Consider the following 20870-nt stretch of genomic DNA (forward strand, 5'->3'; position numbering starts at 1 on the left):
GAGTCTCTACCATAAACATCCCATTAAAATCTTCTTAGTACATACTTGGCATGTTCACTGTATGTATGATTTTTCACATTGTTTCTTCTCTGTAGAACACCTCTTCCCACATCATCTCCCCACCTTCCTCAATATCCTTCAAAGCCCGATTCAGAGGCAAACATTTTAACATTTTCACTATCCCTCCTCTCCTCCACCCCTTCCTTGCTCCATGACAAAATATACAAACCCTCTCACTGATGTTTCTGAATAGCTTTGTTTATAATTCTCATAATAGCTCCTACATTCTCCTTTGTATTAAAGTTCCTCGTATTAATGACTATCTTCTCTTCCAGGCCATTAACTTAATGATGCTAGTTACCAGTCTGTTTCCTAGGAACAGTAGGCAACTCAGGCTTCCTTAAACGAAAAGGAAAATTCATTATGAAGATAAAGAGGTGTCTCATGGAAACTTGGAGAAATGATGCACACAAGTCAAGAACAGATATTTAGAAAGAGGTCTTTTTTTTTACCTGATTATGAATCTCAGCTTTGCCTTATACCAAACATGTAAAATTATACATGATCATATTAAACATTCTATGCCTCAGTTTCCTCAATTATAAAATGAGGATGATTATGATAGTGCCCACGTCCAAAAACAAAGCAGGTAAGAGAATGCAGCTGGACCTCAGGAAGGACTGAAAGGCTGCCCGAAATTCAGGCCATGTTTCTCTGATTCACCCGTGCTTCATTTCTCATTTCACTATAGATTGAATTTCTCTGCTCTCCATTATCCATGGAAAAAGTTAGTGGTCCACAGCTCATTTACTGTACATCTCACCTCTTAGAAAGATGGATTCTGTCTTTGTCTCTGTTCCAAGTCTTAGTGAGAAGACTGTGATTGACCAAATTTAGAGCCAATCAGCTGCAGCCAAGATTAATAAAAAAAGTCACTGAGCAGTTTCCAAAAGTCTTTTTTTTTATGACAGGCACTCCCAAGAGGAGAAGAAGGTTTAGGGAGAAAAAGAGATAGGTGGTGATCCACTCAAATGTTCCTTTATTTTTGTGTCCTCAAAAAGGTAGTGTTGTATTTTCAAGTTCACTTTTTACCATATATGATCCTATATGCACCCAGGTCTTGATGTTACATACAGTATTGTGGTATATTCATTATTTGTTCAATTTGCCCTAAAAAATATTTGAATAACAACTTATTATGTTCCAGGTACTATGCCATATGCTGAAGGTATAATGGACTGAGATAAACTGAAATTCCAGACATCGTGAAGCTAATATATACTGCTTGCTGCTTCGAATATTTTCAAAATTTTGGTCTGTACATTCTCACAAGCCATCCCTAGCTTATTAATATTTATAACATTGTTCATACCCTGTCAGAACCACTGTTTTCAATTATTTTGTCTTTTAACATACTTCAACAGAACTTATTAATATTTAGTTGTGTTTTCACATTAGGTAGGTCTCCCACTAGCATCTACTTTGGAACTGCAAGTTTTTTTTTTTTTTTTTTTTTTTTTAACCTCCTTCCTCCTAGTGAAATTCCTGGAACAGAAAGCCTTAAGTTCTATATCCGTCACTATAACTGCCTATAAATGACCACCTATGTGACTTTTGATAACCTCCAAAAGCTCTTTGGTAAGAACTATGGTGCTTAATTCATTTTAAATCAATTAATCATTAAACATATAAGGGATTTTGGCTAAATTATCTAGTTGTAAATGTCTGTGATTTGCAGATTAGTACAAAAAATACCATGGAACCTCCACCTGAATAGTCATTGTCAGCACAATATTGTTTATGTTCTGCCTCCTTCTCTTCCTACTCCTCTTCCCCACAACCATTCGTTTCATCCCTTTCTCTTTGTGCACACACTGAAGACTATTGTGAATGCAAGGCAGGGCTGAGTCCAAAACAATCAAGAGTCAGAGAGTTAGAAATAAGATGAACTCTTCGTAGGACTCTCAATGAACTCAATTACTTTGCTTTTGACTTTGGTTATGTATTTTCTACAAAAGCTTCAGGGACCTCGTTCCTTTAACATCTCTCTTTTAAGGAATATATATTGTCTCTCCCTACACCCTAACTCAAAGGACATTTTTTTTTCTGTTAATTTCCTGGCTCACCTACCTGTTTCTGCCCCAGTCCTAAAACTCATCCTAATCTAGAAGAGGTTTTATTTTTTGGTTAATTTTCTCCTCTATTCATGGCATCATTCTTTACTTCCATTTAATTAGCTCTGTCTTTTATGGTTTTCTATTTACATATCTCACATAATCTCGATATTTCTCTATTCACATACCCCCCTCAACTTCTTTCTCAACTTTCTTCTTCCTTTAATCACAGGTCCTCTGTCTGCCTCTACATCCTTGTCATCTGCTTTTAAAATCTAGCATTATGCTATGTGCGAACCCATGTGATAAGCACATGTCATGAAAGGTCTCATAGAATCCTCAGCAAGCCTGTTAATTGGTACTGTTATCCTCATTTTACAGCCGACGGAACAGACGGGTTGAATGACATTATCAAAATCACACAATTAAGATGGCACAAGGGTTCAGACAGAAGTCTGTCTTCTGAAACTGGTTTCTTAAGCACTAGGCTGTATGCTCTTCATTTATTCTGAAATCTACTGCCAGCTCTACCCTGTCCTGCCACTCTGCTGAGATGACCAATTTCAAAATTTGTCAATGACGTAAATCCAGTGGATTTTCTCATCTGTCATTTTTCTTAACCATCTGTTGCCCTCGTCACTGTGGTATATATTTCCAGAAAGTTTTTCCACCCTGGCTTTTGACATTGAACTTCCTCCTGAACTCCTTATCTCTTTCACTAACTCATCTTCTTTCTCCCACCTCCAAAAAGTGAGTTTTCACCAAAAAAAAAAAACAAAATTAGGATCTTTAAGGTTTTTATTCTAGCCAAATTCCTTCAGGGAACTCAGAAATGGAGTAAGTCAAGATGAGATTATTTTTCCCTGATTCTTAATTTCTCTAAGAGATAACCAACTGCCTAAAGTAAAAAATAGTAGCAGTATACTATCAGTTGGTTTATGTGAAAGTCACAGATAGAGAAACGACAGCACAAAGAATACATGGAAGGAGTGGAGAATATACTGTTAGAAGCTCCTTCCCTATGCGTGACTGGTTATTCACAGATAGATTATGGTTAATTAAAGGTGTGTATTGTAAATGAGCAGACAACCACTCAACAATTTAATGAGATCAAAATATTAAGTCAACAGATGGGATCAAAGAAACTCATAAAACATCAAGTAACAGAAGAGAAGGCAGAAAAGAGGAGAAACAAATTTAAAAACGTGGAGCAAATAGAAAGGAGCCAGCCAAGTGGCAGATTTTAATCTAACCTTGTATCCATTGGCATATCCGTTCCAATGGGCTATGCTGATCCGAAAGCCCACCTCAAAACAAGTCCAAAAGAATCAAATGCCAGGAAGCTAGAAATGAGAATGGACTCTTTGTAGGACTCTCAGCCAATGAACTCAATTACTATGTCTTTGAGATTGGTTATTTATTTTCTACAAAAGCTTCAGGGACCTTGTTCCTTTAACAACATATCTCTGTTAAGGGATGAATGTTGTCTCTACTTACACCCTAACTCAAAGGACAGTTTTTTTCTGTAAATTTCCTGGCTCACCTCCCTCTGTCTGCCCCGGTCCCAAAACTCATCCTAATCTGTAATATTTTTTCTTTGTTAATTTTCTCCTTTATTCATGGCATCATTCCTTACTTCCATTTAATTTGCTCTGTCTTTTATGGTTTTCTACTTACATGCCTCACATAACTACTATATCTCTCTATACACATTCCCACTTCAACTTCTTCCTCAGCTCCCTTCTTTATCAGATGTCATCTGTGACATGTGATAATGACTTTGACCCATAGATGCTTGTTTCTCACTGATTTAACAGCCCACCGCACAAGTTCCTGGTAAATGAGTGTGTTGTCTCCTCCAAGTAGTCATTCAGGAACTCAGGCTGCTGCTTCCTTGTGGCTCACCATTCCCTAAGGCCTCAATGTCATCTGTGTTTGATTATTAAAGAGGAAGGATGCTTGTAGTCTCTAAGAAAACATGTTTTAGAAATGGGCTGTATCGCTTTGCTTGCATGCCATTGGCTAGACTGTAGTCACACATGCATACCTAGGGACAGGGCAGCGTGGTAATGTCAGCTAGCTGAGGGTCCTGGAAGAAGAAACAGACTTTTGGTGATGAACTAGCTGTATCTACCACAGAAAAACAGTTCCGCCACAAGATTACAAATTGTCAAAAAAGTGTTTTAGCCATAGAAACCATCTTGGATCTTGAAACAATAAATATATTTTACAAGAAAAATTCAGTTTGGGAGGTAGCACCTAAAATTTTGCATTTTTAACTAGGACATCAGATGATTCCAATACTCAGATGATATCATTCTGAGAAAAACTGCAGCAGGCAGGAGGGAGCCACTGTGACTGAAGCTAAATATATTAACATCCGAGATGCTTCCAGGAAGATCTGTTGTGTCTTGCTACTCAAGTGTGTTCTGGGGAATCAGGAGCATTGGCATAATTCAGGATTGTAAGTAATGCAGAATCCCATATACCACCTCAGACCTATTCAATGAAATCGTATGTTCAGTACAGTTTGAGGAGCACTGGGCTAATTATTTTATTCCAAGATGTTAGAGAGCATGGATGGCTACAGAATTAAAGTGATAGGAGCTATATCCAATCAACAACAGGCAAAAGCAGATGATTCTGAGATGAATCTTCTGTACAATTTGAATGGAATTCAACCAAGGTGAGCCTAAAATAGACCAGTATAGTTTTGGGGGTATGATACTGGCATTGGAAGGAAATGTCTATGAAAAAAGAGTAGGATAAAACTTTGTCAATAAAGTTCATTTGTCCTAAATATATGAGTGGCATATATTTATTACAGAGGATTGGAGAAAAAAAAAAGAGAAACACAAATAAATGAAACTATAGTTAGTATCCTGTTCTTTTATCTTCCATTTCCTCTTCTTCATTTTTTCAACCATTGTATATTTTTGTATATCTAATACTGTACTGTTTATAGATTTATATATTTTTGTATATTTTATTATACAAAAATATTGTACTGTTTTATAATAGTCAATCTTATGCAATTTATTAACTCTGACTCTATTTTTGAACATTTAACCTATGAACTTATTTTCACTGTTATGAGTAATATTACAAAAAATATTCACCCTTGAACATAAATCTATCTGAACCATTTCTGGCTATCTTCTTGGGCTAACTTCCTAGAAATACAATCACTAGGACAGCAAATATTTACTTTCTGATGTTGTTTGCTAATGTTGCCAACTTGTGTGGAAACTTTTCAGAAGGTCTCATAAGAAAAGGAAGCTTTTTGATTTGTCGATCTTCTTTTCCTGATTCACACCCTGCCCCCTGGAGTTGTTATATGGATTAAATGAGTCAATGCATGTAAAGTGTTAGGTAATGTGTCTGGCATATAGTCTGTATTTATTATTAACTATTAATACTGTGCAGTAGCGCACAGTTGATAAACTTGGGTTTGCATTCTTACTCTGCCTCATACTAAACATATGAAGCAGGACGTATCGCTTGCCCTTCGTGAACCTCGGTTTACTCATGAGTAAAATGGGAATGTGTTACTAACCACTTCAGGTTGACTTGGTGGAGCTTTACCATATGTGAAGCACATGATACAATCCCTATGAAAAAATAATCAATTGAGCAAATGTTCTCTAATAGTATTTACTATTTTTAGTCTTAAAAAAATGGAAAATTCTTTTACTTTTTTTTTTCTTACTCACTTCTATGTACACACTGCCATTTCTATCTCAATTTGAATGTATCCATTGAAGGTAGGAATATAATCTATCTCCTTTTGAAGGCAAGGAGGAGTGAAGCATTTAGGAAAACCAGTTTTAAAGATGAGAAGTCTAATTATTTTGATTAATAATCACATTTGCTTAGTCATTCCTCAACATAGCTCTCTCTCTCTTTATATCTATATATATATATATATATATATATCTTATTTACCAATTTTTATATAAACTCCTGTTTATTAAAACATTGGCATAATTCAGGTGTGCTAACTGTTCACTATCTGTGGCTTACATATTACATATATTATGTCCACAATACACATCAATAGCAGATAGGGATCCCTCTCAAGCGGGCCGTAGCTCACGTAGTATCTATTTAGAATCCTCATTGAGACACACCTCAAGGCAAGATCTGGTCTTATTGGTGTTAGTAGTATTTGGCCTGGGCACTGGAGTAGGATTAATACTTCATGTAGGGGTACTTTCAATTCTTTGGTAAAGTGAATACTAGCTATGAGAAACAAATTGAGAAGAAAAATATTGGAAACTAAGTACGTTTTGATAGTTTACATTAATATTCATGTTAAAATAATTTTCATTTCAGAAATTTTATTCTTTTAAATTAAATCTAACACTACAGATTATTAAAGAAAATGCTGATCTTAGGGGGTAAAAAATATAGGTGACTTCAGAAAAATACAGCTCTCGTTGCTTTTGGGGACTTCGGTAACCTCACTATCTAAAATTTTTAGGTTTTATAAAATATTTTGAAAACATAAATATGCAGATTAGAAATTTTACAAAATTTTTTTACTCCCTTTATTGTTGCATTTATTCATTTTATTTGGGCAATAAGATCTTATAGCAACAAGAAAAAGTTGTGATGGTACTTTTAGTTAGCATATCAGTAACATCTGAGCATTAGAACATCACACACCATCAGTACTCCTCAGAGCTCACCTAAGATTAGAGTACACACATGGTATGTTTATGATAAAAGTTGCCACTAACATTTTATTCGTTTTCCTCTGGCCTTAGGTCCAAGTACATTTGCAGAGAGCTCAAGCTGACAGAGCACGCTTAATGGAATTCACCCAGTTAATGATATCCTGGGCCACTGGGTTAATAGCTTTAATTGTAAACTTTGAGAGAAGGAGAAGCCAAGGACATGTCAGTCTTTAGAGTTATAATTATAAAAATTTACTAATATACATATGTTATATATATTTATATATGTTATATGTAAATAGGTAATCATGCAATATATATGTGTATTATATATAAATATGTATAAAAATATGTATATGATTTAGAAAGCATTGGCTCTCTGAACCTTAGAAACAGTTGCTTCTCATTGGATAATCATAAGCTACTTCTCAGTGACAGACAAAATATAAAGTCATTTTATATATTTATATTTTATAAATTATCATGCTAAATTCTGTGAGCCGCAGGACTTTTATGTATTCCAAGTCCCTGGCACAAAGAATGTGCTTGTTAAACACTTTAAGTCAGAGGAACAATAAAAATATACTGAATATATTGAACTACATTTTCATGTGTTCTACACCATTGGTAAACCTGTCTTTATTTTAAATGTAGATAACTTGTTTAATAAATATGAAACTATGTATTTGTTTGCAATTTCGAGGGACTGCAACACAGTGGGGTTATAAATGCTCGACTTTAATTTGGTGGATTTTGGTGCTATATTGCCACCTTGTGGTTGCTCATCTAAAAATGGACTTTTCTTCAAAAACAAAAATCAAAAATAGACAAAGAATAACTGTTTTGCTTTTGTGATATATGGTGCAAACATAAGTTTGTGCTGTGTTCTTACACACACACACCCCCCAGAAACCTGAGTCTTAAAGTAGTGATTGTGCTTGAAAAGGAGAGAAATGGAACATCTTTTCAAGAGTAAACCTTTAATATCGAAAGTCTCTCATGTAGTAAAATCAGCTAAGTGGCCCATCTATTATTTTCAAACACACAATAATATAATTTCAATGGTTACATAAAAATGTCTTTCCACTCTTTTTTTTTTTTTTTTTTTTTTTTTTTTTGAGACGGAGTTTCACTCTTGTTACCCAGGCTGGAGTGCAATGGCGCGATCTCTGCTCACCGCAACCTCCGCCTCCTGGGTTCAGGCAATTCCCCTGCCTCAGCCTCCTGAGTAGCTGGGATCACAGGCACGCGCCACTATGCCCAGCTAATTTTTTGTATTTTTAGTCGAGACGGGGTTTCACCATGTTGACCAGGATGGTCTCGATCTCTTGACCTCGTGATCCACCCGCCTCGGCCTCCCAAAGTGCTGGGATTACAGGCTTGAGCCACCGCGCCCGGCCTCCACTCTTAATAATAAAGAAGACATTAATAAAAAGAAATAATGATTTCCTAGTTTGTTCAAAGCTTGTTTACATCATATTAAAATTATTTCTGATGAAATAAGGAAGTAGACATGAAGAAAACATACATAGTGAAATTTTCTTAGAAGACTATGACTAGAAATTTCCAAATCAGCTTGTTTAGAAATAAGAGTGTATAATTTAGTGTAAGGATAACACTGTCATTGAAAATATTTTTTATTTCTGTGAAGAAGATTATACACTTAAGAAGATAATTTAGGGGAAACTGCATTAAAATATTTTTAAAGTACTGTGATTTTTTAAGAAAAGAGAGACTTTAAAGGGAACTGATGTCTAATATTCTCCTTTACAGGTAATATATCCTTGAATAAACTCTTTAAATTGCTTGCTTAAACTTTAAGTCCAAATATTGCTTTTAGAATTGAGTCAATTTGTGAATAGAGCTTACTGAAAGATAATCTGTGTCTACAACTAACTTGGTACTAGAAAAGTCAGAAAGACAATTTTACATGTCCTCTTTTACCCAGAATATGTCTTTCTTGACCCAGAGTATGCTTGCAGGTTAGCCCTGTAGTCTTAGATCATAGAAAGATCTGTTATTGCAAAATATGAATAAATTCAGAGTCTTGGATTTATTTACATTGATTTTCACTTATTTGCTATCATTTTACTACTGGCTAAAATTTTCAAAGTCTTTTTAACTTTTTCTACTTATGTAGGTACTTAACATTCATTGTGGAGGCATTGGGAAACAGAGATAGAATTAAAGTAAAATAAATGATCTGTAATCACAGCATCCATCACTGTTAACACCTGTTTTATCTCCCAAATCCTTTTTGCTTCTAGAAAATCACATCATGACTCTATGTACTGTTGTAACATGTTCTAACCTGTTTTCCCCTTAATCGTGCAGTTAAATAGCATCATCATTTTGTCTTATAGCTGCACCATAAAGTTATTCTCCATTGTGAGACATTTAGATGATTCTCAAATTTTCATTCTTAAAAAAAAATACTATGAAGAGTCTTTATATAAATATATGTATGTGTGTTGTATATCCTACACAAAACAAATATACAATATACGTCACCCATATGTGTTTGGCTTTATTTTTTATCTAGTGAGAGTTTCTTAGGATTTGTTAAATATTTCTAGAAAGGACTCATTGATAAGGAATTGCTGGGACAAAGACTATGGACAAGTGAAGACTTATTACTAATCAATTGCTCACCAAAAGGATTCCATTTACTGTATATTCCTCCTAGTTTAAGTTTGCCCATTTAGCTTCAGATGCAACCACACTGCCCTTTTTTTCATTGATATTTATTTAAGTATAATGCGCATATGGAAATGCGTATAAATGATAAGCTCAATGAATTTTCACAAACTGGTATCATCAATGTAATCAACTCAGTTCAAAAATGCAATATTACCAGCACCCTCAAAGCTCTCCTTGTGTCCATTTATGTTCACACTTCAAAGGGTAATTATTAGCCTCTCAATGCTTTGATTAGTGTGGTCTATTTTAGGACTTGATCTTCATGAAATCCTATTATGTCTTCTTTTGAGCCTTTTTCCAAACAAGCTTGTGTTTGTGAAATTAGTCCATATTGTTGAAGTTGCAGAGTGTTTTATATATTTTAGCTCTATACTATACTATTTTGTTGCCAACATTCTTTTTTAATTATTATCTGAAAGTGTAAAATGCAGTGTTACAGTTTTCACTCAAAATCTTTGATTTAATGTGAGGTGGAACTTTTTTTTTTTTTCTTTTTTCTTTTTTTTTTTTGGCTTTCCTGGTTATTTATATTTGCTCTACTGTGACACTGGTCATTTATTGTTCCTCTGTGGTAATACTGGTTTCTCTATTATAAATACATCTTTCACTTTTTTCCAAACAATAGGCTACATTGGCCTTTAGTTACAAAATAGAAGAATGGCTGTTGTTTCCTCACTCTTTCCCAAAAGGCCAATTAAGACTAAAAACTGCTCTTTTGACAAGGTAACAAGTTTTCCTTCTGGGACTCCTGTAGTTGCAGGGTCTTGATCCTCAGTAGTGAAAGGAACATGATACGTGGATTCCAGATCCCAAAAGTGAATCATCCACATTTCAGGCTGAAGCTATTTCTCACCTATCATGCTGATTCCTCTGACTTGCTAAGTCATACTATTTTAGGTCTTCTTTCAAAACCTGGTTTTCTTGACATGCTAACCAGTCTTGGTTAACTGTTTGCTGCCCCAGGGTACAAAGCTTCTCTAAAGTTAAAGCTGACTCATACCCTCGGATTGATAAAGGGTGAGATAGATAAGAAACTCTACTTTAGGGGTTTGAGAATCACTGGGGATTTTAGGACAGAGATTCTGATTTATTGGCTTGGGGAGAAGCTTAAGCATTGGTCATTTGAAAAGGGCTCCAGGTGATTCTAAGGGGCTGACAGGAGCAGAGTCATGGAAATTTCTGGCTCCTAAGTTGATACATTCAGATGCACCGAATAGATCAGTTTTAACATCTAAGTAAATAAATGCCCTGCCTGTTTCTATCACGGCAGACTCCCCGAGATGGACCAATGTCTTAACATTTGCCTTTTCCAGCTACAGAACAACGCCACAAATTTCACTTCTAGAGCATAATTCCTTATTCTTCCTGCTTTGGTACATAGGAAATGAAAACTGTCCTAAGCGTACCAGTGTTTTACTGCTGAATATGACTAAGCTTGTCAGATCATTATGTAATATATGTTGTGGTAATGGAAAGGAAGCAATGGAGACCTTTCCATGTTGAAGAGTCTAAGAAGAAGAAATGGAGGTTAAAAAAAAAAAAAAAAGTCTATCCTTTTTAAACTTACTTTAGGTCCCGAAGAATTCTAGGGCTTTTTACGGACTGTAGTTCTTCCTTTGTGAGACTTGGTAAGTATCCTTTTAAGTCTTGCAAAGGAAACTCTAGGAAAGTGGTTCAAAACCCACAGCCCCTTCAGCATGCCTGAAGGACACAGGAGCCAACTGGAAAAGCTCCCAGTGGCCAAATGTTCAACAATTTGAGCAACAAAGGGTATAAATTGGTATTAGATTATAACCCAAAGTGGAAAATAAATGCCTATATTTACCTATGAGTTCTTGCTGACATAAATATATGTTAGAATAAATATGAGAAAATGGACAAATTTCCTGTAAAGAAGAATTCTAAGTTTTTGTGTAGATACTCCTTATTCTTTAATTGTGAGCTATGCATCGTGACATTTTTCCAAGATGTACAATATGGAAAGACAAAGGGGAGACTTTATAGTGCAGATACCTGGCAGATACCACCTCAGCCAGAAAATAAAGGTTAATGTCAGTTATCATAACTCATTTTGATATTATGTATCCTTGATATAACGCTTTGAGGAGGGCACTTCACCTCTGTGGTCTTTTCCCAAAACTCTAACTCCAGTCTTAACAGGAGAAAAACTTAGACAAACTCAAATTGAAGGACACTGTACAAAATACATGACTGGCACTTTGGGAGGCCAAGGCGGGCATATCACCTGAGGTCAGGAGTTTGAGACCAACCTGGCCAACAAAGTGAAACCCCATCTCCACTAAAAGTACAAAAATTAGCCAGGCATGGTAGCATGTATCTATAATCCCAGCTACTCAAGAGGCTGAGCCAGGAGAATCTCTCGAACCCTGGAGGCAGAGGTTGCAGTAAACCGAGATCGCACCACTACACTCCAGCCTGGGTGACAGAGCAAGACTCCATCTCACAAAAACAAACAAACAAACAAACAAACAAACAAACATGGCTTGTACTACTCAAAACAGTTCAGAGAAGTTGTCACAGATCATAGGAGCCTAAGGATACCTGACTACTAATGTCATATGGTATACTGGTAGGTTCCCAGAACAGATAAAAGACATTAGTTTAAAAATGTCTTTAGAATTTTTTTTTTTTTTTTTGAGAGGGGGTCTCACTCTGTCACCAGGCTAGAGTGCAATGATGCAATCTTGGCTCACTGCAAGCTTTGCCTCCCAGGTTCAAGTGATTCTCCTGCCTCCTCCTCCTGAGTAGCTGGGACTACAGGCATGTGTCACCATGCCTGGCTAATTTTTGGATTTTTAGTAAAGACGGGGTTTCACCATACTGACCAGACTGGTCTGGATCTCTTCACCTCGTAATCCACTTGCCTAGGCTTCCCAAAGGGACAGGATTACAGGCGTGAGCCACTGCACCCAGCCAGAAATGTCTTTTTAAATGTCTAAAGAAATCTGAATACTATATGGATTCTAATTAATAAAAACATGTCAATATGTGTTCTTTAGTTATGATAAATAGACTATAATAATATATGACAAAGAAACTAAACTTCAGTCAGGCTTCTAAAACTTCTTCTAAGCCCACTTCTGCACTGCCTTATAAAATCCAGTTTTAGCAATTTCTGCTAAATCAGTTTAACAAGAACCCCTACACTCAATATCTAAACACCCTATCTGATTAGGTGTCTCCTCCTCCACCAACCCGAAGATCACGTCTGATCACCCTGACCTGTCTTCAGCAAAAATCCTGGTAGGTCAGTTTAGCCAGAATTCTGTTCACCCCTGATCTTTTCTCCTAGTAGTTTTTAATCCACTGACCCCAACTCCACTCCTTGGCCATAAAGTCTCACTTGCCCATGCTGTATTTGAATTCGAGCACAATCTATTTCTCCTGCATTGCATGTGGTCCCTGTGTCTATTGCAGTGCTCCTAAAGAAGTCATCTTTGCTGTGCTTTAATACGTATTATTGAATAATGTTTTCTGTAACAGATGTTAACCATAGAAAAAACTGAGTGATACATAAGAACTTCGTTTTATCTTCCCAAATTTTGTAAAATCAAAAACTATTTTAAAATCAAAAGTTTATCAAAAAAAGTAAAAAAGTGAAGGAAGGAAGGAAGGGAGAAAGAGATTCCCACATGAGCAGCAGCAGTCAGGATCTTGTCAAAAATTCAAATTGTCAAGTCCCAGCCCAGACCTTCTGAATCAAAACTCTGGGGATGTAGCAGCAACCCGTGATTGAGAACCACTCATCTAGTTGGTTGCTCAAGAGCTCTGCTTCCAGGTGCTTCTCATTTTCGATGTGGTCATGTTACTTTTTCTTTAATGCCCAAGAGTGAAGAATCAGATTAGCCTTTACTGTACCTTCTGATTACCAAATTGTTATCTTTCACAGAGGAATGGCATGCCTGCCTCTGTTCTCATATTATTAGCATTTGAACTCCAGGACCCTTCTCAGACCCTGCTGTGCTCATGTCTTCCATAACTTCTCCAGCACACACATAGCCCTTCCACCTATGATATCCCTAAGCACACAATCATATGCCAACTCTCATGTTCCCAAAAGCTTTACATCAAGGCAGAGTGTAGATTTCCTGGAGACAGAGGACTTCACCTACCAGATGTTGACTCTGGGTAAGTTGTTTGATCCCTCTGTACCTGAGTTTTCTTTCAGTGAATTGGGGATGATACAAGCATCCCCAATTCACAGAAAAAATGGGTTTTGGGGAAAATTGTGAATTAATACACATCATTTGTTAATAACAGCATCCAGCACTTACTGAGGACCCAGTAAATATGAGCTGGTGTTACTGCTGGTGGCGAGTGTTTTGCCTCTTAAATATTTCTTCCTTCTTCAAAAGCAGTGGGTTTTGTGTGCAAAGTAATGATTCTATGAATAAAGATTGGGTAAGTCAAATGAGTAAAGTGAGCCCACAAAATACTATTTCAAACCCAGTGACTTCTCCCTCCCCTACCCTACACGTACCAGCCGTCTAAGGCATTTCGATGTTGAATTCGAATATTGAAAATATTTCATGTTGCTTATAAAATGCCTTTAAAATAAATCTAGAGAATTGGATAATATGTGAAAACCTCAAGTAAATTAACCTTACTCTGAGCTTCACCACCTACAGTTGAGCTGTTATCAACAAACAATACCATTTTACTTTTGACCAAAGATTATTCTAGTTCCAGAGAGCCTTAGCAGAGTTTCCGTTAGCCGCAGAGACAAGATTAGCCATAAAAGAAATAATCACTCCAGGGACTGTTCTAGAGGCCGCTGGGTAAGTAACATATTTGAATAACCAGTTCGGATTTCGCTTATTTGCTCTTTACCACAGGTTAACTAGAAATGCAACAATTTACATGCCATAAACATACAAGCTTTAGGTGGTTTGGTTTGTTTTCCAGATGGGAATTAACGTGGTGGACTCTGCCGTATCCGGATTAGGTGGTTGCCCTTATGCAAAAGGTGCTTCTGGGAATGTAGCCACTGAAGATTTGATATATATGCTTAATGGCCTGGGGCTCAATACAGTAAGTTGCTTTAACATATTTTAATATTCATGCATTCCTTGCAGACCCAAATTGCAATGCTTCTCAGATGTGGGAAGCAGTTTTGAGGTCAATGTTTTACTACACTTTCACTATTTGCTAAAATGCACAGTAGGAAAATACAATAAAAATTCTTCTGGGGGCTTTATGAAGTAACTCATTGCTATAGCTCAATCACCAATAATGCTATTATTTCACATTTTTATAGTGCTTCATGACCTCTAAAGTACTTTTTCCTGTATTATCTGATTCGATTTTACACACTTTGTGAGTTGGAGTCTGTGTCTTTGCTATTATGATTTTTGAGTTTTGCATTTTTGTTTTTTGTATGGATATTTTTCTTGGATAAAACAGAGATCTTGATTGCCTCACAGTGACAACTATGGATTCTGGAAAAAATCCCAGGACACCTTGTAAATCGTCAGTGAAAGAGAGGAGCTTCATAATACTTAGCATGTGAGACCCTGGATGACAAGAATAGTCTCTTTGCAAGTTGTACCTGAAAAGTCACACGCTGTATAACCACATCCATCACAATCAGCATCTTGTTTTGTCCTATGATTGTTAGCACAACCTATTAGTCCACCAAACAGCTTTATTTAAGAAAAAGATATAAAAATCACAGATAATTAGACATTTAAAATTTCTTTCTGAGATGTAAAATCATCATCTGTATTATAAAACGGATTTTACTCTCTGCTGCTCCTTTTTCATCACTCTACTTACACTGACATGCTTGCAGCTTAAACTTGCTTCAAGTCTACAGTTTTATAGCATTTTATTCCTCACTTCTACCCCTTGCTCAGGTTTCTACTACCACGTGAAATGGCTTTATACCTCGTATTCCATTTCACCTGGAAAGTCAGTCACCACCATCCTAAAAAAATGCCGTCTAGCATCTCCCTGCCTGTCCCCAGGTCAAATTGTTCATCCCTCTCCTTAGTGTTTTCTTCTTCCCCTCTGTATTCCCTCTAAACTTACCAAAAGGTTATAGCATTATCTTGTTTATGTGTCTAGCTTCCCATGCAACCACAGAGCAATTATGACAGCTTATTCATACCTGTTGCCTATGGCATAAAGATGCTCAATAAATATTTATAGAAAGGCTGATTTCACTTGACACTAAACACCAACAGCTGTTGCCTATAAACACCAAAAGCTATTGCCTATCTTCTCTGGTGAGAAATAAATATTATTTCATTTATATCCTATTTAATCATTACTATCAGAAGCCAATGACATAAAATGCACATAAATAGTTCCTTTCTTAGAAATTTAGATGACTAAAGTGAACTCCACTGACAGCTTTGGCTTGTTTGCCCCCCTTTTACTACTCTGCTGTGACTACACCGATGCAGGTCGGTATCCCTTTCCAGGCTGTTCATCTTCTATACTCATCACTGGTTCCAGGCTTGCCTTGAAATCTATGCTCCAGGTTACCGTCAAAGGATTACACCTAACATGCAAGTATGAATAGGCTCTACTTCTCCTTGAGCACTCATCAGTGGATTCTAATTTCCTGAAAGCAAGACTGTACTCTATCACACCATCTGGCCTATTATTACTTTTTCCAGTACTAATGGTTTATTTTATCTTCATCCATATATGCCACGATATTATTAAGATATCTTGGACGGCTCTTCTCTCTGCCTATGAACAGTGCCTCATACATCCTCCATCCTCCTTTATACTTTTGGTCTAAAACTTGGGTCAGGCTTTACCCTTCTTGGCACCTTTCCCTGACATATTCCCTTCTGCTTTTTTTTCCCCCTCGTTGGGTTGGTGGCCTCACACCTCTGCCTCCATAATAACCTGGGCATATCTCTATCTGTGACTTTCACTATGGTACAGAATTTTCTGTTGTGAGTCCACATTGCCTGCTTGTTCATGAAGGCAGAAACCACATTCTACATGAGTTCTTGAAACTCCAGAACCTATCGTAGTACATGAGGCATATTTAAACATCTGATAAATGATTTAAGAATATGTATAATGTTGTTTCAAAATGGTATCTATTGATTAAATAAAGTGATAGAGAAAAGCCATAACAAAAATCTTCTTTGCTGTGAAATCGACGAATTCTACCATATAAGTGTTACAAATGGCATTACTGCAAAGAGAAGAAAAACATTAATGACTAAAATTTCTCTATCGACTCTTGCTGGCTGTAATTTATAAGTGAAAGGCATCCGAAGTTAATTGTTTACAGAATTTAAGTATCACTGGATTAAGGATGTTAAACTAAAAATGTACCTAACAGATATTCCACATAAATCCATTACCATGACAAAACCGAATTTCTCAAACCAAAGCAAAAGTTAGTATCCTGAAAACAACTTTATAATAAAAGCACATCATGAAAATAATTTGTGTCATTTCACAAAATATTTTTAGTTTTTAAAGATACATAACTAGCTATATTGAAATGCCTCTAATTTCTAAAATGATATTCGATTATGAAAAGCCATGACATGTTTCCATAGCTATTAAAGAGTACTTCTTAAAAGCAAGGAAAGCTTACTATTTTCCATTTTAAGCCCACAGTGTTTCTAGTTCACATGGAGAGAGAACATAGAAGCTTATGAAATGCCATGTAAGGGCAAGTTTGTGCTTAATCCTCCTAATGCTTTGCCTCCTCCTGAGACAACAAAAGGGCCGGATGGAGACTTTGATAGTGACCCTTTCATTACACCAAGTTCATGCCCTGAACTTGGCCTTAATACCCAACTGCATATCTGTCATCCGTGGATTTTCCTAAGCTTTTGTTGATTCTGTTTATACTTTCAGACAGTGCAACCTCTCAGGCAAACACGTTCCAGATGTGTACTAAATACTACTTCATTTTATTTCACTTGCAACTACCTTCTTCAATATCATACTAGTGTTTCTCATCTTGATTTAAAAAAAACATATATGTATATATATGCATTCACCTTTTCTGTAATCCTTATGGCTTTTTCAAGTTTGTTTCTTCATACAGTAAAGAAGATCGTTTTTTTTTTTTTCTAAGTCAGTTCTTATCTATAAACTTCTCCAAAACATTATCATTTCGATTGTCCTTCACTGATGTTTTGTAGATGGATTTTGTAGTTCCAGTATTGTCCTTCCTAGACTTTACATACCAGCCTGAATTATGATGTTATTCAAGTGTGTCTACCTATATTATTAGATAAGGGTCAAATTCAAGATATGCTGTAATAAAGCAGAAGAATCTAAAATGTTGACAACATTATTCATGAAAACAAATGTTGCCACAGAACTGATAATGACCAACACCACTTTGTTTAGTAATTTTAAATGGTTAAGTAACTACTAATAAAATTTAAAAGGCTATGTTTTTTCTTTTATTTCTCTAATTCCTCTGCCTTCCTGGTATTCTTTCTTTTCCTCACCAGGGTGTGAATCTACACAAAGTGATGGAAGCTGGTGACTTTATTTGCAAAGCTGTGAATAAAACCACAAACTCTAAAGTAGCACGAGCCTCCTTCAATGCTTGACTTCAGTGGATTTATGAGTTAAGGTTGAGAAGATCAATTTCAGCTACAATACTCATCTGAAAATCATTCGTGTCAACTTGCTCTGATATGTGAAGTAATAGACAAGAGTGGCAAAAAAGAGATACTTTTCAAAAAGATTATAACTGGATAGATTAAGTCAACAAAAAGCAGTATCAGTCATCAGGTAAATTGCAAGCTGAGGATAAATAATAAACTTGTTGTTATACTTTTAAACTTGGAAAAAAGGTCTCTATTGTGCTTGTAGAAATAACTTTTTAATTTAGTAGACTGGAACATCAACTTCATATTTCCCCAAGAATCAAATACTGTGTTAATACTTAATCAAGCAGGCTTAGCACAGTGTACACATTGTCAGTAGTTTATGAGCTCCTGCATAGTATGCAGAGTGTGTGGCCTCAATATTATGCATTATGCCTCTGGATCTCAACTATTCATTTGCCAAGTCAGTTAAGTTATGGACCAAAAGCCAAATCTCCATCTGACCCTACATAATTTTAGCAATAGAACTTTCATATTTTGAGTATGGCTAACATCTGTTAACTATTTCAGTGACATTATCTGCTTCCAAGAGGCTGTGGCCAATGGCAAGATGCCATATCCTGGAAACATATTACAACCTCCCGTGTTTGTGACATGCATCCAGTTTACCATACGGTACCTTTCATCACTTGTAGTAAAAGCCAGCATGGTGTTACTCAACTATTGAGAAATTGTAAGCTATTATTTTTGTCCAGTTGTCTAAATTGCAGTAATAAGAATAGGTTGATACAGGTCTCATAATCTGCTTTTATACTTTTCAGATCACTTTCAAATAGCACAAGGAAATATCATTGTAATCCTAAGAATATTAAGATAGTTTTAAGTTAACGAAATGCGTGTTTTCCTTTGATTCATGGTGCTTTGATTACATCACATAATTTTGGGGGGTTGACTTTTTTAGTGGTTATTTTAAAAAGTTGAAGTGGCTGAAATGTTGTTTATTGTCCTAGAAATTATTGCCAGAAATTGTAAGCTTTAATATATCAAAGACAGAGATGAGGAGCAGAAAAACTATACAAGAAAAACTTTTCTGTAACCTATGCAAATTATATGGGAGCAGTACTATTACACATGGATCTGAAATGTCAGTTCTAGTATTTATATAGACCTCTCTAGTAATAGCCAGGTGACATGATCTTTGAATAAATTTGAATAGAAATTGAAAAATAGAAATGAGTACTGTGAACTTTCTAGGAAATGTTCATTAAAACCATTAAAAAATAAATTCAAGAAAATAAGAGAAATACTGATTATAATTACATTGCATGGTTCTGAAGCAGGAATACTGAGAGCAATTCTCTGGGGAGTTGGGGGAAATGCAGGGAGCAGACAAAATCCACGCTGCTTATGAATCTTTCTCATTTTTCTCTCCCTGTGCATCTCCTCTCATGAAGTACATGACCCTGCACACTGTGGCAGTAATGGAACACCTGCCCTTAGCAGGTACAGCTAGATATGTACCCCATATTCTGAGGAGACTGACTTCCTATCTCTTACGAAGCGGCACAGTTCTTAATTTGAGATATTTGGAAAAGCATTTGTTACAAACTGCTTATAGTAACAATTAAGGGGAAAACATTGCTATTTTGAAAAGAAAACCATGGACTTGGAAAGGCAGAGCAAGTAGAAACTCCAAGTACAGTCCAGAGCACAGTTACACAGCACCCACGTCAGTCAGTCCAGAGCACAGTTACACGGCACCCACGTCAGCCAGTCCAGAGCACAGTTACACAGCACCCACGTCAGCCAGTCCAGAGCACAGTTACACAGCACCCACGTCAGCCAGTCCAGAGCACAGTTACGCGGCACCCACGTCAGTCAGTCCAGAGCACAGTTACGCGGCACCCACGTCAGTCAGTCCAGAGCACAGTTACACAGCACCCACATCAGTCTGTGGAGTCACTTTCGTGAATACGCTGATGCTACCACATCACATGTATTACGAGAAAGCTTGTTGCAGGTATTTTGTATCCGTTCTCCACAGAGACCATCTCCATCCCTTTGATAGCTTAAAGAGAATTTCTTTTCTGGTTGTCTTTCCTCTACCTTATTTATTTTTTTGGCCCCTTCCTTCTCTTTATGTTTGACTGCAGACTCACCAATGCACAGCTGCCTACATCCTCACAACTCAACATGTGGTCCAGGACCAGCAGGATCATTCCCTGGGACCTTTTGAGAAATACGGAATCTGAGATTTCACTCCGTATCTATTGCATCAGTTTGCATTTTAAACAAGATCCTTATATGACTCATATGCAAATTAACTTTGAGAAGCACTTGCCTATTTGATACCTCCTCTTGGGTGTCTAACAGGCATCTCAAGCTTCATGTATATTCAAAATCCTTGTCCCTTTTTTTTTTTTTTTTTTTTTACTTTGTGCACTGTAGTCTAGTCCACTGTCTTCTCTCTGATGTTGGAACAAGGCACACTCAGATCCATCTTAGGTAATTTATCTTAATTTCGTCTCTGCCTGTAGCGCTGTTTCCCTGGCTCTTTCCCTGGCCATGACTGGCTCCCTCTCGTCACTGTGGTCTCAGCACCCAGTTGACCTCCTTAATGAATCTTCCTGGACAACTCAGTTTAAAGCAAGTCCTGTTACATTCTCTCACATCAACTCTTTTAATTATTACTTATAGGATGTTTACCTTCTTATTTATTTGTTCTTTCTTTTTCCAACTCCATGAGAGCAAGGGCTTTGCTATCTTGTTCACGCTGAGTTCCATAGTGCCTAGAACATAGTGCTAGGGTC

The 20870-nt window shown here is 36.5% G+C and overlaps 1 protein-coding gene across 1 annotated transcript in view; it reads left to right on the forward strand.

Moving 5' to 3' along the window:
- Positions 1–20462, forward strand: part of HMGCLL1 (3-hydroxy-3-methylglutaryl-CoA lyase like 1) — a 149684-nt gene extending 129222 nt beyond the window's left edge. Inside the window, exons 8-9 of the mRNA XM_003926374.4 lie at positions 14420–14545; positions 17959–20462. Of these exons, the coding sequence (XP_003926423.1) occupies positions 14420–14545; positions 17959–18060 (228 nt within the window). The 3' untranslated portion in view covers positions 18061–20462. The remainder of the gene's footprint in view (positions 1–14419; positions 14546–17958) is intronic.
- Positions 20463–20870: the final 408 nt, after the last annotated feature.

This window comes from Saimiri boliviensis, chromosome 4 (genome assembly GCF_048565385.1).
Source record: "Saimiri boliviensis isolate mSaiBol1 chromosome 4, mSaiBol1.pri, whole genome shotgun sequence".
Classification (NCBI taxonomy): domain Eukaryota; kingdom Metazoa; phylum Chordata; class Mammalia; order Primates; family Cebidae; genus Saimiri; species Saimiri boliviensis.